The following is a 19,821-nucleotide window of genomic DNA, read 5'->3' as shown; positions in this document are numbered from 1 at the left end:
CTCCAGCTGTGCCAGAGCAACAAGCAAAAGAGGGCCGGTTGGTAAACTAGCCAGGGGGGGACTAACCAAGCAGTTAGGGGCCTCCCAGGGAGGGGGCGGACGAAACCAAATCCCCTGCGGTTCCATCGATCCCAACCCCATCCTTATATATGTACCCAGAGGCTCCATCTCACCGCGCCGCCCACTTACCAACCAGCCACGCCACCCTTCACCTAAGCTATTGTAACCGCCTTGGTGGCGCCTCTACCCTCGACGCACCACTTCACAAGCCACACCCAGACAATGTGCGGCCATTGCCACAGGGCACAATAACTCAGCCAAGGCCCAATGCTACACCTTCACCACGCCGCCCGCTGCCCGAGCATGACAAGCGCACTGGCCCATCCTGCTTACCACTGACCTTTCCTCTTTCAATTAGTGTCATCACTCTTCCCCCCGCTTATACCATCAAGTCTGTACACACCCTGCCGGCAGAGAAGCACCCCAGAACCCACATGCCTTTCGCGCAGACCCCGACGACGACAGCAACAAAGATGACAACGGGCTGGGCTTCCAGGTCTACAAAGGCATGTGCCGTCCCCCCCCTCTCTGATCTTTCTACAGCTGCCCACTCACAGAAACCGTCCCGCCCCGCGCCACAGAACAGGCCTCAAATGCCTGCTACGCCGATCTCACCTCCGACCCCACCACACCCAGCACCCAGCCGCACAGCATGGCCTTGGCCCAACAGACCGTCCCAGCGACTGGCCGCGCCGGACCCCTCTACCAGCCTGCAGTCAGAGACTTCTTGGACGGGAGACGTTGTCTTGGGGAATGGTTCACCCGGGTCATGGCCCTCGGCCTGCTCTTCTTCCTGCCACTCCTGCATACCCACTCCCCTCCACTTTATCTCCCACAAAACTGACAGACAATGTTTTTTTGCTTAGGGGGACCTTGCTGGTGTATTTCCTGGTCCCACGGGTCCCAGAGGTATCCTACAACAACGAGAAGACGTTTGAGGGAGACAGCACAACCAGGTTGAGTTTTGAGGCCCTCGAGCCAGCCTGGTTTGCCTTCTCAGCCCGGATCAACCTCGCCATGGCCACTAAGACTTCTTCCTTCTGTCCACACACTAACACCATTAATGTGGTCGTCAAGGACCTTTTGTCCGCAGGAAGCCCCATCAAGGTCTCCAGATGATCTTCTCTGGTATTGTCAGCCTTAGAGTCAACACAGCTGACCTAAAGTCTGCCTTTTTTCTACTTTTTACATATGAATTACTTCATATCTTTTTCATATTAAGATATATCCTTGTTCTGACTTCATATTCTGTTTCCTCATGCAATTTTAACCCTAGTTACAACTTACCAATTCTTTGTAACTCTACTCCTTCCCTGAGTTCTTGAGTTGTGGCGCGCATGCGCAGTTGTGACGTGTCAGCGCTACCAGGCGCGCCAAACCACATCTACATATGTAATTACATAAGCAAACTGTGAAAATTTTCGAAGTCAGGATCCCCCTTGCCTGAGGAGGATCTACAGACTTCAGACAACCAGAACCACGCCGTAGATAACCCAGGATCACTACCAAAGAGGATACCACGCTCCCAGTACACCTACCGTCACAGGCGCCTAGGTTATTGACAGTAAGTAAACTCTTTCTCTGAACCTTGATTATCCAGAGTGATACTCTGTGTCTCTTGATTGCTTCTCTTTATTTCTCTTCACATCAACCCCTCTCAAGATCAAGGTTACTCTGTTAATCCTAGACTTAGTCTAAAATTCAGAGCAGATTAGTTTTACTATTCTGTGTCCCCCCACCGTCTCCTTGGTGCGCGCGGAGGCTGTAGCCCCTGTTGGTCTGGCACAGCTGTCCTTACCACTTTTCCAGGTGGTTCAAGTTGACTTTGAGGATCCTCACATAAAGAGTAGATAGACCCCCTCCAGATCATACCTTTCTCTTTCTCCTTCTCTTTCTTTCTCTCTTTCTCTTACTCTCTGTTTGTAGTTCTATATCCCAATAAATACAACCAGTGCCCCCCATTTTTCTTGTGTCCTGTAGCCACTATAGCGGCTCAGGCTCACAGGTATCTTTGTTTGCATAAACCAGTACATGTACAGTCAGGCTGATTTCTGCTTGATCTTAGGAGCTAGTACTATGAGCTTAACTACTGACTACTGAGGGTAAGAGGGTTGGAGCAATGGTTGAAGGGGAAAAAGCAATTGGCAATGATTCAATGGCAATGGGTTGATGAGAATGGGCACTATAATTTCTGTATATTAAATTCTGCATGAGGTACAAGTGAGGGGGGAAGGACAGTTCTTATATGAAAGAAGGATGAGCACAGACAATGAGAAGTTCTGGCTATGGGAATTTAGGTTGTACAAATGGGGAAAGGTTCTGGCTATGGGAATAAAAGATTGTACAAATGGGGAAGGTGATGTGAACATAGTAACAACTTATAATGATGAGCACTACTAAAAGGGGTGAGCACAGATCCAATGATGTAATGTGTACAATAGGCATAGTACCTGATAAGTAATGTATGTAAAGGGTTTAGTATGTGAGAATACATATGTAAAAGGAATGTAATGAAATGATTCAAGTAAGTTACTAATGAAATGAGTAATGTAACTAATGAAGACTGTAGGTTTTCTGTAAGTCTTATATCCTCTATAACTATTGAACCATTGAAGATAAGGGGGTACTATGTATGAGTGACTATAGGTGAAATTTGGCGTAGAATCTGAATATGCAATAATAATGAGGTATTTGTGAAAGGATGATGGGGTAATAGGCAATGTAATGATGAATATATGTAAAGGAAAGCAATAAAATACTACTTATGGTTTGGAATGGAGCACCACAGCAAACGTGTGGCGAGCCAGGTCAGCGGGCAAAAGTGTGCTGTGGTTGTGCTTCTTGGCCCCGCATGACATCCGGGCTCAGCAAGCTGTACTTGAAGTTCAACACAAAAAAGACCACCACAATCGACTATCCTCCCCCTACTACATAGCCTCGCTTGAGGGAGTTTTCAGCCTATGTAGAAGGGGTCGACAGCCCTCGCAATCCCTCGCGCGCGCCCCTTTACATTGCAGACTGTCTTACATGTAAACATCAGTCTTCAAGTTCGGACAGAGCCGCGGCTGCGCAGCGTATCCCCTGCTGCAAGTTAGACCTAACCTTACAGTGTCCAAACGGTACCTTGGTTTGTTGGAAGATGATCACCACCTCAGAAACCCGCTCTTTTTTATTCCTCAACCCGTCACCCGGTCTCTTCAACATGCCTCCTCACTCCGCTGCCCACATCGTCCCACCTCAGCATCAATATGGTCTCAATCGGCCCATCCTGAATCCTTGTGGATCTATCCCCAGCCCAAGTCAACACTCTTTGCTTCTTCGATCTGGTCACAGCGCTCCAATTATTGACAATCTTGAAGATGCTGCCAGCCAAAATCCTCAGCCCAACTCACCTGCTGGTATCCCTCAAGTTCAGCCACCCGCTTCCACCTCTCTTACCGAACGCCCAACCAAAAAAAGGAAACGTACCACCAATGACGATGATTCTGCTTCACCCCAATCAATCAAAGTCCTCCTTCAGAAGTCCTACAACGAACTCGTTGTCCAAGCGCAAGAGAACTCAAAAGGATCAATGTCCCAAGCAGACCGCGATTTCTTTCTTGAATTCTATGAGGAGCAAAGGAAACTTCTAGCAATCAAAGCAATCGAGTATCAGCTCTCCATTGCGATGATTGATGGCTTTCTGTGAGTTTCTTCCCATAACCTACGCCCTGTCTAACATTGCTTGAATAACAGATTGAACCTTTCAAGGGGAAAGCGCCTCGCCCTCAAGGGACCGAACTGCTGGAATCTTTTTCTCAAGACCCCTGAAGCTCGAGCAATATTCAAAGAAGGTAAGTTCTTGATGTTTTTCCGTTCTGATTGACCTTTTTCATATGTCCATGTGGTGGCTAACATTTCTATCATGTTTAGTTGGTGGCGTCGATGACGATTCGGCGATGAAGAAAGTCTCTGAGTTGTGGAAGAAGCTTACCCCGGAGGAGAAAAAAGCTTCCGCAAAACACCTTGACGATGGATTGACTGATGAAGAACGTGCCCTTGATGAAGACGAGTCGGGTGAGTTGATCCTTCCTGAAGAGCCTTTTTCCTTGGCCCCTTCAGGACAGGTAGGTGGTGGTGTTACTTCTGTTCGCAGTGAGGTCTCCCTCAAGAATGACTACCATTGTGTTCAGAAATGTGTTAATGAATTTATTGAAAAGGTGTGCCTCCCGCTTGTCACACTTATTGTGATACACCTAGTTGACAGCCGGTTTTTTTCTGTGGCAGGCCACTTCAGTCGCAGCAACCCACAACGCGCAGTTTGTGGTCTTTGCGGTGTCCACCCACCTTGGCGCAAGCAGCTATCAAATCTCGCAAAGCACACCTGGCGCCAACGTTTTCCTCAATTACGCCAAAGATGTCAATGCTGAAAAGCATTATGCTGCTTGATTTCAATCCTACATCACCGGCTACAGTATTGCTCAGATCACTGACTTGGCAACTAAAACCCAAAAAAAAGGTGGTAAGAAGCCATCACATGATGTTAAGGTCACCGACAGGATGCGTGAATTCATTAGTAAGCACACACATTATGTCTCCTGTTCTGCATCCAACTATGTCATCTCTGAAATCACAATCATGAATCCAGAGGCCAAGACCGAAGGTATTGTCAAGACATGGCCATGGACCAATACTCAATCAAGACTGGCCAGCTCCGGGTATAAGTTGGCACTCGCACCTCTGGCCAGGACCAAAATTGAGTGGATCAGCCGACCGAGTTGTTCGCTCCATGTTGACCACATAACAGCTATCCATTTGGACTTGGACAATAATCTGATTGACATCGTTTGAACTCCGTGGAACCAGACCGATGCAACTCATCAGTCCAGCCCTTATGACAACAACATCGAAGCAGCTACCATTTGAAACCCACTTTTCCCACCCATCCCCCCCTGATCCAAGACTTTTTCTTACATTTTCAGACTCAAATTGGAGTTGTCTTTCTGTTTATTTTTTGTCTTGAAATATTTTCACTACTCTTCTTCTAGATCTTCATAACATGAAAACTGTCTTCCTGTTTTATTCTTGTCATTTATCTTGCTTTCCACATTGCTCTGCACCCTTGCCTGCAAGAAATACGTTAAAAAAACAAACAGAGTTCTTTTGTTTTGTTTCAATGCTCAATCATGGTGGATGATACCAAAAGCAACACTGCTGCGCTGCGCTTTCATTGCAGCGCAGCGGTCTACCGCCAACACCGCACATATTACACTACACTTTGTGTAGCGGTTTCTTGTGGCCGCTAGGCTAGTATTACAATGTAGCTTATAATCAGCTACAATTAAAGCTACAAAATTTTTGGGAAAAAGTGCATGTTTAGCTACAAATTGCAGCTAATTAACTGTAGCGGCCCGCTAATTAGCTGTAGCGGCCCGCTAATTAGCTGTAATCTAGCGTTAGCAGAGCTTAGCCGGTCAATATTACAGCTAAAGCTAACAGCCTGGAAGCTTAGCGGCTCTCAGCTACATTTAATTTCTAGCGGTGATAATGTAATTAGTGTAATATGTGTGGTCTTGCTACTGGCAATCCTCTAGCCCAATCAGTTTTAGTGAAGCGGTTAGAGTGCTGAGCTAAGGCTGAATTCAGTGTTCCACTGCTGACACCTGATGTTGATCAGTGTTACACAGCGCCAAAAGGAGCACAAAAGCTGAGAATTAGTGCAGCAAAAAAACAGCTGACTGCTTTGTTGCTGATTTTCTTGCGCCCTGCTGGCAGGGATGACTACTGCCACAGCCACTGACCGCTTTCCCACTGTTAGTGTGCTGATTTTTCTTTGCTGCGCTGGCAGCGCTGACTTCTGCCGCAGCAGCTGACCGGTTTCAGTGCGCACACATTTCTGCACCCTGCTGGGAGCGCTGAAAACTCCCCCAGCTGCAGCGGGGTGCAACATCCAAGTTTGCTACATCCCAAAAAATGATTGTTCCAAAACTCCCCAAAAAATTATCATTCAACCACTGATATCAGCTGTTGTCTGATCCTTTGGTACCCAGATCAGTGTTCTCTTGATTGCTGTGCTGCCGCTGTTTTCAGAAGTCTTCCACTGAAAGCAGCGTTAGCACAGCAGTTTACTGCTGATTTGGCTGGCTGAAAATTGCCAGTTTTGTCCGGTGATATTAATCAGCAGTGGGCTCAACCTCTGGCCCGCTGAGTTTCAGCACAGCACAGCAGTTTTAAAGTTGATGATACCCTAAATAAAGCAACTGAACTACCAGCTAGAGTATAAGCTACATTGTAATATTAGCGTAGCGGCCCCAAAAAACCGCTATGCTAAGTGTAGCGTAATATGTGTGGTGTTGCTTCTATCAAATGCAACTTGTCAACATCAGTACTGCTGACCAATGTGGGGCTTGAACACACAACCTAAATCAAGCACAGGCTACTTCAAACAGGCTCATTACCAACAAGTGTGCAGTGGCACATAAACTTGGTGACAGCAGTGACTGCTGGGGTGACATTGCGTGCTGGAACAACACCTGTCTTCCTGTAGTGAAGGTAATCATTTGTGAAGCTGAATGATAGTTGAGATAACAAAAAAAATGTGTACCAATCTATTAATCCAATAGTTTGAAGTGATAAGGCCCCATTTGTTGTGTCATAATCAAGTGTGATAAACAATGTAATATTTGTGACATGTGAAAATCCTCCCTGCAAAAAAGGGGGCTTCACTTGGATTTCACCTGCCTTCAGATTATTTATCAAGCTCGCTGATGACACTAACAAAAGGTACTAATTAATTGATACACCAATCACTCTAAAATACATTCAGCAAAAATTCTGATGCACTCATTATATATATATGCCTATCAGAATCACACTGGACTTGCAGTTCTGGTAACACTGGACACTCAAATAGGTGTGCCATTTCAAATCAGTCTGATTATATTCAAAATGATTTGAATATATTGTACAGCTTCAGAATATTCATCCAACAGAAACATTCTCATTTTAAATCCAAGTATGGCTATATTGTACACAAACTAGAAATGGTGCCCCCTCATTCCTGAGTCCCAATTTAGTAAGCCAAGCTGCTGCAGCTGCAATGATTCCAAATCATGGAATATTTGATTTTAATTAATATAAAACAAAATTTCATGCTTTTGAATCATTTGAACAGTTTGTGTAATACTCATCCAGCCTAACTGCAAAGCCCAAAAACTAGAAATTGTGGACCCTGGTTGAGTTCTAGATTTTGACTTCAATTAATTTTAAACATTTCTCCATACTTTGAACAGCTTTATTAATACTCATCCAGCATATGTTCAATTTGAATTGAAGTGCACTAATTAGAAATGACACACATCATGATTCCAAATTGTGGAATAGTGAAACATTCTTCAATACTTTTTTTGGAATAGTTTGGTAAATACACATGACTAACCTGTGATCTTTCTAGATACTGCACAGTTCAAATCTGTGTGGCTTGCATCTTCCACAGAATATATGACCCAAGTATTGGAATCATAAATGTTTCACTCCATTTTTCCCACTCACTGCTCAAATCTCAACTTTTATCTGTCATCCTACAACTGAGTATGCACCCTACAACCATTTTGGGAAATTCTCATAATGGAAAGTGATTCTGGTAAGTCTAATGATAGGCAGCATTTCTGGCAAAAATCATGGGAAGCAACTTGGCTCTAACAATGAGAAGCAACTTTGGCCAATCACATAATAGGCAGCATTTCTGACCAGTCAAATAAAATAAGGTATTAACACAATAAATGAATCCAAGTACATGGCTAACAAATGATTCACACACTCCCTCCACCTTGAATCAAGTCATTAAACATTTTTCCATGAGGTTTTGGGTATAGTAATCAGCTCGGGCCTGTAGTCGAGTGAGCCGATGTAGTCGAGTTGAGACACGAAGTGCGGAAACAAGTTGTGAAAAAAAAGACCAGAGGCGTTCAAGACCTTCGCCATCTGATAATCCCCACCAGGGGTTCAGTCGAGGGTTATACTTCACTTGACATGACCATTCATGCACAAATTATGAATGGAACACTGATGTCCCAAACGTCAGGTCATCAATCCGATTGTCTAACAATCCCCTCTACACAGTATGCTTGTTAGTTTGATTGCAACCAAATCAAGATGTTTTTATATCTTACCTTCCTGACATGAGTCTCGAGATGGCACCCAAGGTCATAAATAATGCCAAATTTGTGGCTGGGGAAGTCATCAATGATATTGCGCACAATCGAAACCGGATAATATAGCCTGTAGATATTGACATAGTTAGCTACATTTCGGACTTCAGGCAATAAGCTGGGCTCACTTTTCACCAGTCTGAAATATGTTAGCAAAGAGCAAAGGAGCATCATGTCGACATGCACCGGCAAAAAGACCATTATCATCACACTTCTCCCAGCTTGTCCCGCTTCGAGTATCATTTGCGGCTTTATGCGAGTCGGAACATGGTGGCTAGAGTACATTGGCTGTAAGCAATTATTCTACCTGGTGAGAGAGGCCACTTACATCAATTCCTACAGAAACAGCCTCGGTAGATTCTACTGCTGTAACATCAGCATTTAGCTGCGAGGGTGACAGAAAATCAACTGGATACTGATCATCACGAGGGCGGTCTTTACTGGCATGAGCATAGTGTTGTTGTTGGAAGTTTCCATGGATGATGGAATAAGTACTTGTCTGGGCGGCTCCGGGAGATTGACGGCCGCTTCTGTGAGGCTGCTCTTGCGTGGTTTCAGCACTTCGGCTTGCATCGCGTGTTCGAGCTGATTTCTTCTCAAGGTTGTTGTTGCGGGATTTTCATTGGTGGTGAGGTTGAGGCCATGGTTCCCCAATCCCTTAACAATTTCTTACATTCACAGGAACGGCCACCGAGCACGGCCATCCATTCAAATGTAAATAATTGTTTAGGAACTGGTCAACCATGGCCTCAATGTGTGGCTGCGACTGGATGAGCAAAGGGCAACGAGGTAGAGATGATCTTGTGTGACTTGCTAGGTTTTGGATGCTCGGTTGGAGAAAGGATCGAGCAAGCTGCAATGGAATGATTGCATACCAGGAAGGCGGCGAGGGCTTTCACAAAAGCTGAAGAAGAGACAACAGCTGATTGCCACATGAAATGATGGAACTGGACCAATCGTATTGAAAATGCTGTTCGTGGTTGATCGGCAGAAGAGGCAAAATATCCGTGGTGAATTAATCGAACTACGTCTGGTACACACTTGCAGAAGGGAATAGCGGTGCGCGGACGATGTTCTACAAAATTGAGGCTGATTAGTTCCTCTTGATTCAGAACTGCGGAGAAGAGGGACTTACGGAGAATATCAATGAGATCTACTTGTCGTTCATGAATATCGTCGGATGAACAGGTACACAACTCAGCTGGTAAACCTTGAGGTTGATATGTCCAGTTGGAGGTATCACGTTGACACTGCAGGTAAGCTGATGTGACTTGGGTCTCCAATTGTGTCCATTGGGTGCTAATGATCTCTCGGCGTTCAGCGTAACGGCGCATTCGATGATAGCTAGCATGAGCCACGATAGGATCGTCATCCAGCCACGCGGGGTCTTGGAGATTGTCCTCAAATGGCATCTGATGGTTAGCTCCGTCCGGAGGGTTGGTTATATCATCGTTTGTGGGGTTGGTCGGTCTAGCTAGAGGGGTTGGAGCTTCAGGAATAGCACCCAGCCGTTGACCATTGCGGATTTTCTGGTCAAAGCGAGCTTGCTGAAGGATTTCGCGCTGGGTTGGTGTTGTGCGGACTCGAGGGCGGCGAGCCGGTCCATTATAGATCATGTTAACCATCCTGCTGCCTGTCGCACGGATACGGGGGTCGCCGCGTCTGCGGACTCGAGGGCGGCGAGCCGGTCCATTGTAGATCATGTTAAACATCCTGCTGCCTGTCGCACGGATAGGGTCGCCGCGAGCTGTGCTAGCAATGGTGGTATTTTCTTCGGAGCTGGTAGTATCGTTGTTGTAGTAGGTAGTATTTTCCTCGGCGGGGTAGCTCTTTGACTTGAGGAGTGCCGTCGATTGGGTGGTCAAGGCGGGCCAGGACGGGAGGGCGGTGTTCTCGCAGGACGGGAGGGCGGTATTCTCGCAGGACGGGAGGGCGGTGTTCTCGCAGGACGGGAGGGTGGTGTTCTCGAGAAGGAGCTGTTTATCTTTGGATCACGACTCCTACTGATACAGTGATCACCAATCAGGTAGGTATCCGGATTTTCCCCGACTTAGTCTGATCCGAATTGCGGATCGGACAGCCTCCTAGACAGGTTTGTGTTACACATGTAAGACAGTCTGCAATGTAAAGGGGCGCGCGCGAGGGATTGCGAGGGCGGTCGACCCCTTCTACATAGGCTGAAAACTCCCTCAAGCGAGGCTATGTAGTAGGGGGAGGATAGTCGATTGTGGTGAAAAAGACTGCACTGCAGAAGAAGTGTGTATGCATCTATATCTTCAGTCATGCAGATCGGACACATTTGTTTGCGCAGCACTGCCAGCATAATTGGCTGGGCTGAGGTTATCCCAGTTAAACTGGGATGCACTCAACCAATTTAACCTTGGGTGATCTCAACTGATGAAATATAAATCCAAGGTACCCCCCTTGCGTTTATATTTGATTGGTTGAGATGAACCAAGTTTAAATTGGTTGAGTGCATCCCAGTTAAACTGGGATGACTTCAACCCAGCCAAATATGCTGGCAGTGCAGGGCTCACCAGGGCTCACCATCCAGGTCAAGATAGATCTCGCCGTAGTCTTGGAGATCAGACTTGAGGCGGATGATCTGTCCGGCGTGTTAGATTACCCGTATGTTGGGTACCATATGCTTGTATGTAGTGATGCTTATACTAAGCCTATCATATCCACGACTCTACCGGTTCTCTTCATTTCCCTTTTCCTCACTGAAATACTACTTGATATTCACTGATCAAGGCAATCCCGTGAGTCTCGACAGCCTAGCTTTAGTTCAGTCCCTGGTGTCCCTCAACAGGTTGTGAGACCCATTTTCTCACTCATACTTTGACAAAAAAAATTATCTTCACCTCCTCCAAGTTTCAGAATCGAACTGGCTCTAGTTCTTGTTTTACTTGGTTCCCAACCTCGCTCAACCAATTGATTTCAATCGGACTCGCAATGTTGTATCGTTAAGTTCAAAACGTCTCGAATCTGGTTCAGTCAATCGAACAGTTAGATGGCACCGAGTCTGTATTTCCACGTTGGCGATCTCGCATCAAGGCTGCGCTAGGCATGCAAAACACGCTGGATATAGTCAAGGGCACTCTTCCTCGACCTAAGGAAGACCCCAAACCAGACACCTCCGCTCCCTCGGCTGACTACTCCAAAGGCTACAACCCCAAGGACATTGCTGCTGACTGGGACGCACTTTCGGAACTAGCATTCTCCACCATCAGATGGACGCTGACCAATGCTCTTGGCCAGCGTTATCGAAAAGTCAAGCCTGCTTCTCGTCTCTTCTCGACAATTGTTAATGCATACAAAAAGAATACCAGAGCTCGTCGGATCCGTCTGCATGAAGCATTTTGGAACGCTTGACATGATCCGAACAAGCCAATCGCACTCTGGATTGGACGTGTTTGGGTTGCCGCCAATGATCTACTAACGGTCAGCGAATTACCTACTGATAGAAAAATCGCCAATCGCCTTGTTGGTGGACTCGTTCCCTTGTGGTCCAACGTCCGGGATTCTATTGTGTATACCGCTGTGGAGATGTCGCTTGATGACACAACTGCGACTCTGGAGGCTCATGAGGTCAGCTTGAACGGTACCAAAGCCAACAACATCGTCTCCGCCTCCGCCGCCAACACCAAACGTTTTGGTTGTTCCAACTGCGGAAGACAAGGCCATCGCTCACCCGACTGTCCAAAACCAAAGAGCTACGCTAAAACCAAGGCCGGTGCCGCCACCGCTGTCAAACTAGGCGGCTACGGTTCTGACTCCCACGACGAAGAAGATGAAATCAATGTCATTTATGAGTAGCTGCACTATCTCTGCTGTCACCCTTTCATTTTTCTTAGTACGCTAAAATCTCATTTTATGCCTACACCAATGATATTCTACTGTTACCAGTACCATATCAACATTGTTTTCAATTATTTTTCAATCTACTATACTGATTAGTCTTAGTTATCAGCAAGGGGGGATGTTAGATTACCCGTATGTTGGGTACCATATGATTGTATGTAGTGATGCTTATACTAAGCCTATCATATCCACGACTCTACCGGTTCTCTTCCTTTCCCTTTTCCTCACTGAAATACTACTTGATATTCACTGATCAAGGCAATCCCGTGATTCTCAACAGCCTAGCTTTAGTTCAGTCCCTGTTGTCCCTCAACACGGCGCGAGGTCAGGCAGGGTCCGGCGCATGAGAGAGTCGGCAGTGAGCTTGGCAGACAACGGTTGAGACATGTGTCAAATTTATGGGCAAAGGGTTTGACCAAGCAACCGTAGATCTTGGTAACCTGAGTAAACATGCATGCAGGAAGAAGAAGAGCTGAGTGGGGGCGGCTGCATAGGCGTTGGTGTGGTGTTGCCAATGATGCGGTGGGCGTCGAGTTGTTGAGGAAATGGTGGGCGTGGTGCCAGAGGCGCCTACAGAGTCAGGGACGAAAGTGTGCAGGGAGGCAGAGAGCTTGAATATTTAAAAGGAGCGTACATTTGGTGTCCATTGTCCCCCCAGGGGCTGTGGTTTCGTCCGCCCCCTCCCTGGAAGCCCCCTAGTTGCTTGATGGCTCTTTCACAGAGTCTTTCACAACCTGCCCTTTTTTGCTTGTTGCTCTGGCACAGCTGGAGGTTAATCCATAGGGCCTTTGGGCCTTTGGGGATATTTTCAATGGCTGTGTATTGTCCAAATTGTGTGCTCGTCTGTTGTGTTATTTTTTTAATTGAAAATAGGCCAAAACTTAGATCTAGGTTTCCACGTTTGTGTGGATTTAATAAACTTGGATATTGCTAAGAGCTTTATGGCGCGGAAAATATGTAAAATTGAAACATTCCTGAGAATTTCAGACTGTTTCAGTGTGTAAAAAAAATCTATACATGTAGCAGCCATTTTCCTACTACGCCCGCCACGCACCCCTTATATCTCATGTTATCATGACACACTATTTCCAAGAAATTCATGGCGCGGAGAATATCTACGATGAAAACATTTCTGAAATTTTGGGACTGTTTGGGTGTGTAACAAAAAAGCTATACAGTTAGCAGTAATCTTCCTACTAAGCCTGCCGCGCACCCCTTATATCTCATTTTATAATGACACACTATTGCTAGGAATTTCAGGGAATTAATTTGAAGCATATTTCTCTGTGCTCTCAAAATCTTGTGCCTTTGGTGTGTGTAACAAAAAAGTTAGGGGGTTAATAAACGTACCCGGGTATTTCCGCGTTTGTACCCGGTTTTTGCGTACCCCCTTTTCCGCGTGCATACCCGGTTTTTTTCTACTCATTTCTACGCAAAGCAAATAATACCAAAATTCATCTAAAATGATGAACATAATTATCATGCAATCAGAATTTCAAAAAACTCAATTTCCAAATGATCAATTGATTTGTACCCGGTTTTTTGCGTACCCACTTTTCTGGGGTAAATACTAAGGGGATAACTTTTTTGTTACATGCCCCAGCCACACAAAAATTTCAGGGCACTTATAATTGTGGATATTCTACATTCCCTGAAATTTTTAGGATTTTCAGGGAGTGCACGGTGGGCTTAGTAGGAAAATTCCCGCTAACTGAATAACTTTTTTGTTACATTTCCAAACAAGCTAAAAATTTCAGGAATATTTAAAATCTGTATAATCCCCGTGTCCTGAAATTTTCATCAATGGTGTGGCATAAAAACATGAGATATAAGGGGTGTGCGGCAGTCTTAAGGGGAAAAATCCGGCTAATTGAATAGCTTTTTTGTTACATATCACAGCAGTCTAAAAACTTGAGTGAACTTTCAAATATGCATCTTCTCTGTGACCTTGAATTTTTAGCAATGTTGTGGCATCAGAACATGAGTTATATGGGGTGCGCAGTAGTAGGTATTAGGACTACCGCGCATCCCTTACATCTCAGGTTATGATGCCACAACATTGCTAAAAATGTCAGGTCACAGAGGATATTCATATTTGAAATATCACTCAAGTTTTTAGACTGCTGTGATATGTAACAAAAAAGCTGTTCAATTAGCCGGATTTTTCCCCTTAAGACTGCCGCACACCCCTTATATCTCATGTTTTTATGCCACCCCATTGCTGAAAATTTCAGGACACGGGTATTATACAGATTTTAAATATTCCTGAAATTTTTAGCTTGTTTGGAAATGTAACAAAAAAGTTATTCAGTTAGCGGGAATTTTCCTACTAAGCCCACCGCGCACTCCCTGAAAATCCTAAAAATTTCAGGGAATGTAGGATATTCACAATTAAAAGTTCCCTGAAATTTTTGTGTGGCTGGGGCATGTAACAAAAAAGTTATTCCCTAAGTATATACCCCAGAAAAGGGGGTATGCAAAAAATAATTAATTAATTAAAATTGTTTTTTTTTTGGTATTCTGATTGCATGATAATTTTGTTCATCATTTTAGATGAACTTTGATATTACCTGCGTTGTGTAGAAATGAGTAGAAAAAAACCGGATACGCACGCGGAAAAGGGGGTACGCAAAAACCGGGTGCAAACGCGGAAAAACCGGGTACGTTTAGTAACCCCCAAAAGTTATACATATACGCAAAATAATAAACACAATACCTATTTGAGCTACAGGAAAGCTGGTGAAAATTCTGAAAATTAGCAGGCTGTGAAATTGCACATGCAATTTTGTACTGTGAATTTTTTGTGCCTACTGGGTTGCAGGAAGTGGCTTTTTAAATGCTTGTTGCGTTAAAATATGATTTTTTCATGTCAATTTTCTCTAGGCTCAAGGAGACCCCTAAATGACTTGATTATTTTTTTGGGGGATCATAAAAAGCCATTCTATTGATTCATCAAAAAATATCTCAAGAAATGCAAGCCAATTTTTTGGGGGAAAATGCAGTGCGCGAAGAGCCGTGGCAGAAGCGCGCACTGGGGGCTGGACGTCAGGACAACAACCCCCACAGTGCGTGAAGAGTTTTCCGCAGTGCGCGAAGTAAGTCCGAAAATATATACATGTTTGTACGAAGAGAACGCATTGGTAATTTTGAAGTAGTACAAACATTTTGCAACAGTGGCTGGTGTTATTTTGCTGGTGAGATCCATATATATGTAGTCAAGGACACAAGTAGGCTTAGGTAGTTGACTAGTAAATGGCTGACAATGAGATTTTGAAATACAACATGATTCACAGCTTGAAGTTGGATAGCTTATGTTGAACACTTTAATTAATGCTTCTGGACTAGGGTGCCCTGCTTGCCTGTGCACAAGTTCAGAGTCAGCGTCCGCTGAGCTTAGAGAAGCAACTCCAGACGGACCTTGAGAATGCGCGACAACCAATGACGCAACAGAGGAACCAGGTGGTTGAACAACCTTAGCTTGACAGACAAAGATGTTGCTACTGATTTGCGCTTCAAAAATAACAATGTTCTTAACAAAGTATTGAGAACCATCCCAACAAAGTAAGTCGCAGTTGGATGTTGATAAGCGAGCAAGACTCAAGAGTGCATGAGTCAAATATGGCACATGAAGAGCCCTCACAGCAAAAGATTTCCCATTGCCTCTTTTGATCTTGATGAGACGGCGCCCTTTGATAGGCAAAGATTGTCTGCTAGCAATTTTCACTGCAGAGTCAATTTTTTTGTATTTGGTGAAGTGATGCTGATCAGAGCAACAGCTGTCAAGGAATATGAGTGTGTTGTCCTGAATAACAGCCAAGGCTTGAGGACTAGAACCACAGACGTAGACCCCACTAACATCTTTGGATGTTACGACATTAGCTTTGTTCATCTAAGCATTCTGACTTTGACACTTTTTGAAAGCTTCCAATGCTTTATTTGGATGAAGTTGATAGCAATTTGCCTTTGAATGCGAAGCATTATTGTTGTGAACACCGTTTTCACAGGTCGCCACAACAGACTTGATAGCAGATTCAGTTTTGATGGCTACCCCTTCAGAAGCAGATGAAGAGTTTTCATTATTCAGACTCAATAATTTAGAATTGAGGAACTGTTTGACAGTATTGATTTTGATTGGACTCTTGTTAAGCAGAAGATCTTTAGTTCTTTCCAACTTGGAATGCAAAAGGTTGACAAGGTACTTGGTTAGAAGATGTTTGTCAAGTGTTTGCTTTTCCATCTTGACAATTTGAATTCCCACCAAACAAACACAGGATATTCCCACATCTATATCTGTCAAAAATTGCTCAAGAGTAGAGTTGAACCTAATTTTCAGGAAGTCTTGATAAACTACCAATTGATTTTGAGCTGATTTTGACTGGAAGTGATCAGTCAAAGAGGTCCAAATAAGATGAGGTTGTTTCTTATTCTCTTCCGTGATGAACTTGGCGTAGTTTTCTACCCCTAAGTTACAATCTCGCTGCGACTCCTTTTTGAAGTTTAAGGGTTGCTTTGGCAATTGGATCTCTTTCACCAGTCACCAAGTCTGATAATAGGTGCTCATTGGCTCCCTTCTCAAGACAGAATGAGAACACAATGTTTTGCCAGTCGTCAAAAGTAGTCCTGGTGAGAATTGGAAGATGATGGATAGCCTTATTGGTCATTGCGTACAAAAGACTTGGGTTCAAAGAGGTTGAAGATTTAAGCACAATCTGGGCTCATAACCTAATGAACTCGGAGCTTGTACAACTCAGTACCACAAACAATCACTAATCTTTAAAGGTGTAGTGATATAAGTAGCTACACAAGTGTACGACTTAGTACCGCAAACAATCACTAACCTGATCAGTTGTGATGAGAGTTAGCAAAGAGTTTAGCAACTTGTGAAACTATTGAGTTGATTGCTTTGCACACCTTTAACGGTGTAGTGATAGAAGTAACTACACAAGTGTACAACTTAGTACCACAAACAATCACTAATCTAAACAATGATAAGAGTTGGTTAAGAATGAAGGATACATGATAAGATAACCTAATGAGTAACAAATCTGATCAGTTGTAATGAGAGTTAGCAAAGAGTTGAGCAATTTGTGAAACTATTGAGTTGATTAAGCAAAGAACCAATACATGATAAGAGCGGTGTTTTGTTTGATCAGCTAGGTTTTGGGACAACTGCGGCACAACTACACTAAGGCAAGAAGAGTAGCAAAGCTGGAAATTGAGAAAGAACTAAAAGAACTACTTCAAGTTCAACAGATCTCGCAAGGATCTCAGTTTTGCGGGGGCTCGCGAGATCCTGCAACTGAGATTCACCCGCGCGTCCAAACGGCCCCTAAGCCTTTAAAAAAAAAACCGAGTCACATCCACATCAATCGTGCAGCGCGTGGGCGCCGATGCCACATCGCCGTGGTCCCATATACTGCCTTCTCGCCTTGTTCGCCGTCGATCAGAGACGGAGGAATATTACGCAAAAAAAATCAAAACAAAAGATACGGGGGAAGTGTCTTCTCGACGGTAGTCGGGTGCAGTGTTTAGATAAGGATTGTTTAGGGAGGGGCAGATCAATGGGCGACGAGCGGGGCGGCGGGCGCGAGACGGGGGCGGGGCACGCCGCCGAAGACCTTGACGTTGAGGGGCCTGCCTTTCTGATCAGTGAGGACGGTGACGCGCTGGTTGGGTCTGGGGGCGAGGACGGAGAGGAGGGGGTTGTGGCGGAACTCGGGGCCGTGGACGAGGGCTTGGGAGCGGAGGAGGGCGGCGAGCCAGGAGGGCTCGCGGCCGGCGGTCCCGGCGGACGCGAGCGTCTCGAGCCAGGCCAGACTCGGCGGGAGCCCGCCGACGATGTCGTAGATGTGCTCCGTGTGGCCCGGCGTCGCGTGCGCCCGCACCTGGCACGCGATCTTGCCCGTCGCCGTCTGCAGGATGTGCGCGTTCGCCGCGCCGTCCACGTGGGGACACAGGAAGTCCTTCCGCGGCACGCGCCCCTCGTCGCCCCCATACTCCTCCGCAAGCAGGCGCGAAACCAGCCCCGCCTCGATCCCGCGCAGGATCGCCCCCGCCGTGGCCTCGGTCGTGCGGGAGTGCCGGACGGCCACCGGGCCTTGCAGGATCGCCACCCGTTGCGGGTCTTGGTCAAACACCGCGTCGATGTCTTCCGCCTGCCACAAAGAGTCCTTCTTGAACCCTAACATACAACACGTCTGCAAGTCAGTGAGCCTGCCTTGGGTCATGTCAGCCCACACCCCCCATCGGGCACGCACAGATTCCAAAGTCCGCATCCAGCACGGGGATGAACGGGACCGGCTTCTGGCCGGGGCGCTGGCACAAGCTCAGGAAGTAGACGATGTCCTCAGAGGCCAAGATCTGCGTGCGCGCCTCGGGATATCTGGCAAAGAACTTCTGCAACGTGGGGCTGGGGCAGTCGAGCTCGGCGTACGACTGGAGCTCGGAGATCTTGGGCGCGCCGTTGACGACGGAGAGCCGCTCTTCGATTCTTCGAAGCCCTGCCCAAAAAACAAATCGGAGACAAGATGAGTGTCTGGCCAGACGCATGTAGAAGACGGGACTGACAATCTCCAACCAAGTTTCGCAAGGTAGGATCGACCCAGCGCGATTGATGGCGGACATACATCAGCCGGACCAGCCGATCGACAGTCTCTGCGTAGGTCATGTCGCCCAGCTCGGCCGGCTGGCCGTCCTTCTCGGCAAACCAGGGCTTCTGGAAATCGGCGTTCAGCCGCCTGACGACGTACTCTTTGTGCGTCTTGAGCCAGGCCGCGCGTTTTGCGCGGGGAAGGGCAAAGACCGTTCTGGACATATGAAGACTTGATCAGCCTGCCAACACGGGGGGCAGAAGAAGTACTACAAGGCGCGAGGGGGCCAAACATACTCGTCGAACTCTTTCCAGAGCTTGATCCCGCGCGTCGCGATCTTGTGGATGGGCTCGCCGAGCTCGGAGGTGACGGTGATGATCCCGCCGGTCTCGCGGTCATAGGTGCCTTCCCACTGGTCGTCGGGGACGCCCTGGGCCTGGACGATGAGTTCCTTGACGGCGAGGCTGGTAGCGGCCTCCTTAGCGACCATCATGCGACTGGCGAAGAGGATGCCGTCGACGGGCATGGGCTGGACGCCGAACATGTCCCTGGACCAGGCGCCGGTCAGATAGGGATACACGTCCTCAGCGCATCCGAAGCCCGAGCCGACGACCAGGACCAGGTTGGGCTGGCTGCGGATCGAGGCATAGGTGGCCAGCAGCGGCTGGTGGAAGTCTTCGCAGCTGTGGTGCCCGCCCGCCCGGCCGCCCGTCCATTGACAGATCACCGGGAAGTCCGGGTGGGCCGCGGCGATCTGGACCACCTGGCGGATCCCGTCGACCGAGCCCGGCTTGAAGCTCACATGCTTGAGCCCCGCCTCGCGCAGCCCGTCGACGATCTCCTTCGCCTTCTCCGTGCTCGGGATCCCCGCCGCAACCACAAAGCCCTCCATCGGCAGGCCCTCCTTGCGCATCTCCAGCCACAGCGGGAACTGGAACGCCCACTGCTTCTGGTTGATGTACAGCGCATTCAGCGTGAACCCCAGCCCCGGCTTCTCGAGCTTGGCTTGGATCGCTGCGATCTTCGCGCGCAAGCCCTTCGCATTGTAGTGCCCCCCACCGGCCAGCTCGACGTGGTAGCCGGCATTCATTACCCTGTGTGTCCCAGCTGTCAGCGTT

General features: G+C 46.8%; 4 protein-coding genes across 4 annotated transcripts; 2 read left to right on the top strand and 2 right to left on the bottom strand.

Moving 5' to 3' along the window:
* Positions 1–494: 494 nt before the first annotated feature.
* On the top strand, positions 495–4,488 carry PtA15_8A196 (uncharacterized protein; the record flags this gene model as incomplete). Its single annotated transcript, XM_053171599.1, has 7 exons — positions 495–556; positions 604–816; positions 927–1,167; positions 3,170–3,598; positions 3,818–3,893; positions 3,973–4,259; positions 4,327–4,488. The coding sequence occupies 7 exons, from the start codon at positions 495–497 to the stop codon at positions 4,486–4,488; spliced, it is 1,470 nt and encodes a 489-aa protein (XP_053022847.1).
* Positions 4,489–4,677: 189 nt separating this feature from the next.
* Positions 4,678–4,965, top strand: PtA15_8A195 (uncharacterized protein; the record flags this gene model as incomplete). Its single annotated transcript, XM_053171598.1, has 2 exons — positions 4,678–4,830; positions 4,906–4,965. 2 exons carry the CDS (start codon positions 4,678–4,680, stop codon positions 4,963–4,965), a joined length of 213 nt encoding a protein of 70 aa, XP_053022846.1.
* Positions 4,966–8,998: 4,033 nt separating this feature from the next.
* PtA15_8A194 (uncharacterized protein) lies at positions 8,999–9,874 on the bottom strand (the record flags this gene model as incomplete). Its single annotated transcript, XM_053171597.1, has 2 exons — positions 8,999–9,153; positions 9,385–9,874. The coding sequence occupies 2 exons, from the start codon at positions 9,872–9,874 to the stop codon at positions 8,999–9,001; spliced, it is 645 nt and encodes a 214-aa protein (XP_053022845.1).
* A 7,797-nt stretch (positions 9,875–17,671) lies between these two features.
* PtA15_8A193 (uncharacterized protein) lies at positions 17,672–19,793 on the bottom strand (the record flags this gene model as incomplete). The annotated part of the gene is made up of 5 exons (XM_053171596.1): positions 17,672–18,294; positions 18,371–18,613; positions 18,681–18,919; positions 19,000–19,367; positions 19,431–19,793. The coding sequence occupies 5 exons, from the start codon at positions 19,791–19,793 to the stop codon at positions 17,672–17,674; spliced, it is 1,836 nt and encodes a 611-aa protein (XP_053022844.1).
* Positions 19,794–19,821: the final 28 nt, after the last annotated feature.

Source organism: Puccinia triticina, chromosome 8A (assembly GCF_026914185.1).
Source record: "Puccinia triticina chromosome 8A, complete sequence".
Taxonomy (NCBI): Eukaryota; Fungi; Basidiomycota; class Pucciniomycetes; order Pucciniales; family Pucciniaceae; genus Puccinia; species Puccinia triticina.
Note: the sequence above shows the minus strand (reverse complement) of the source record. Positions and strands in the feature narration are given on the sequence as shown.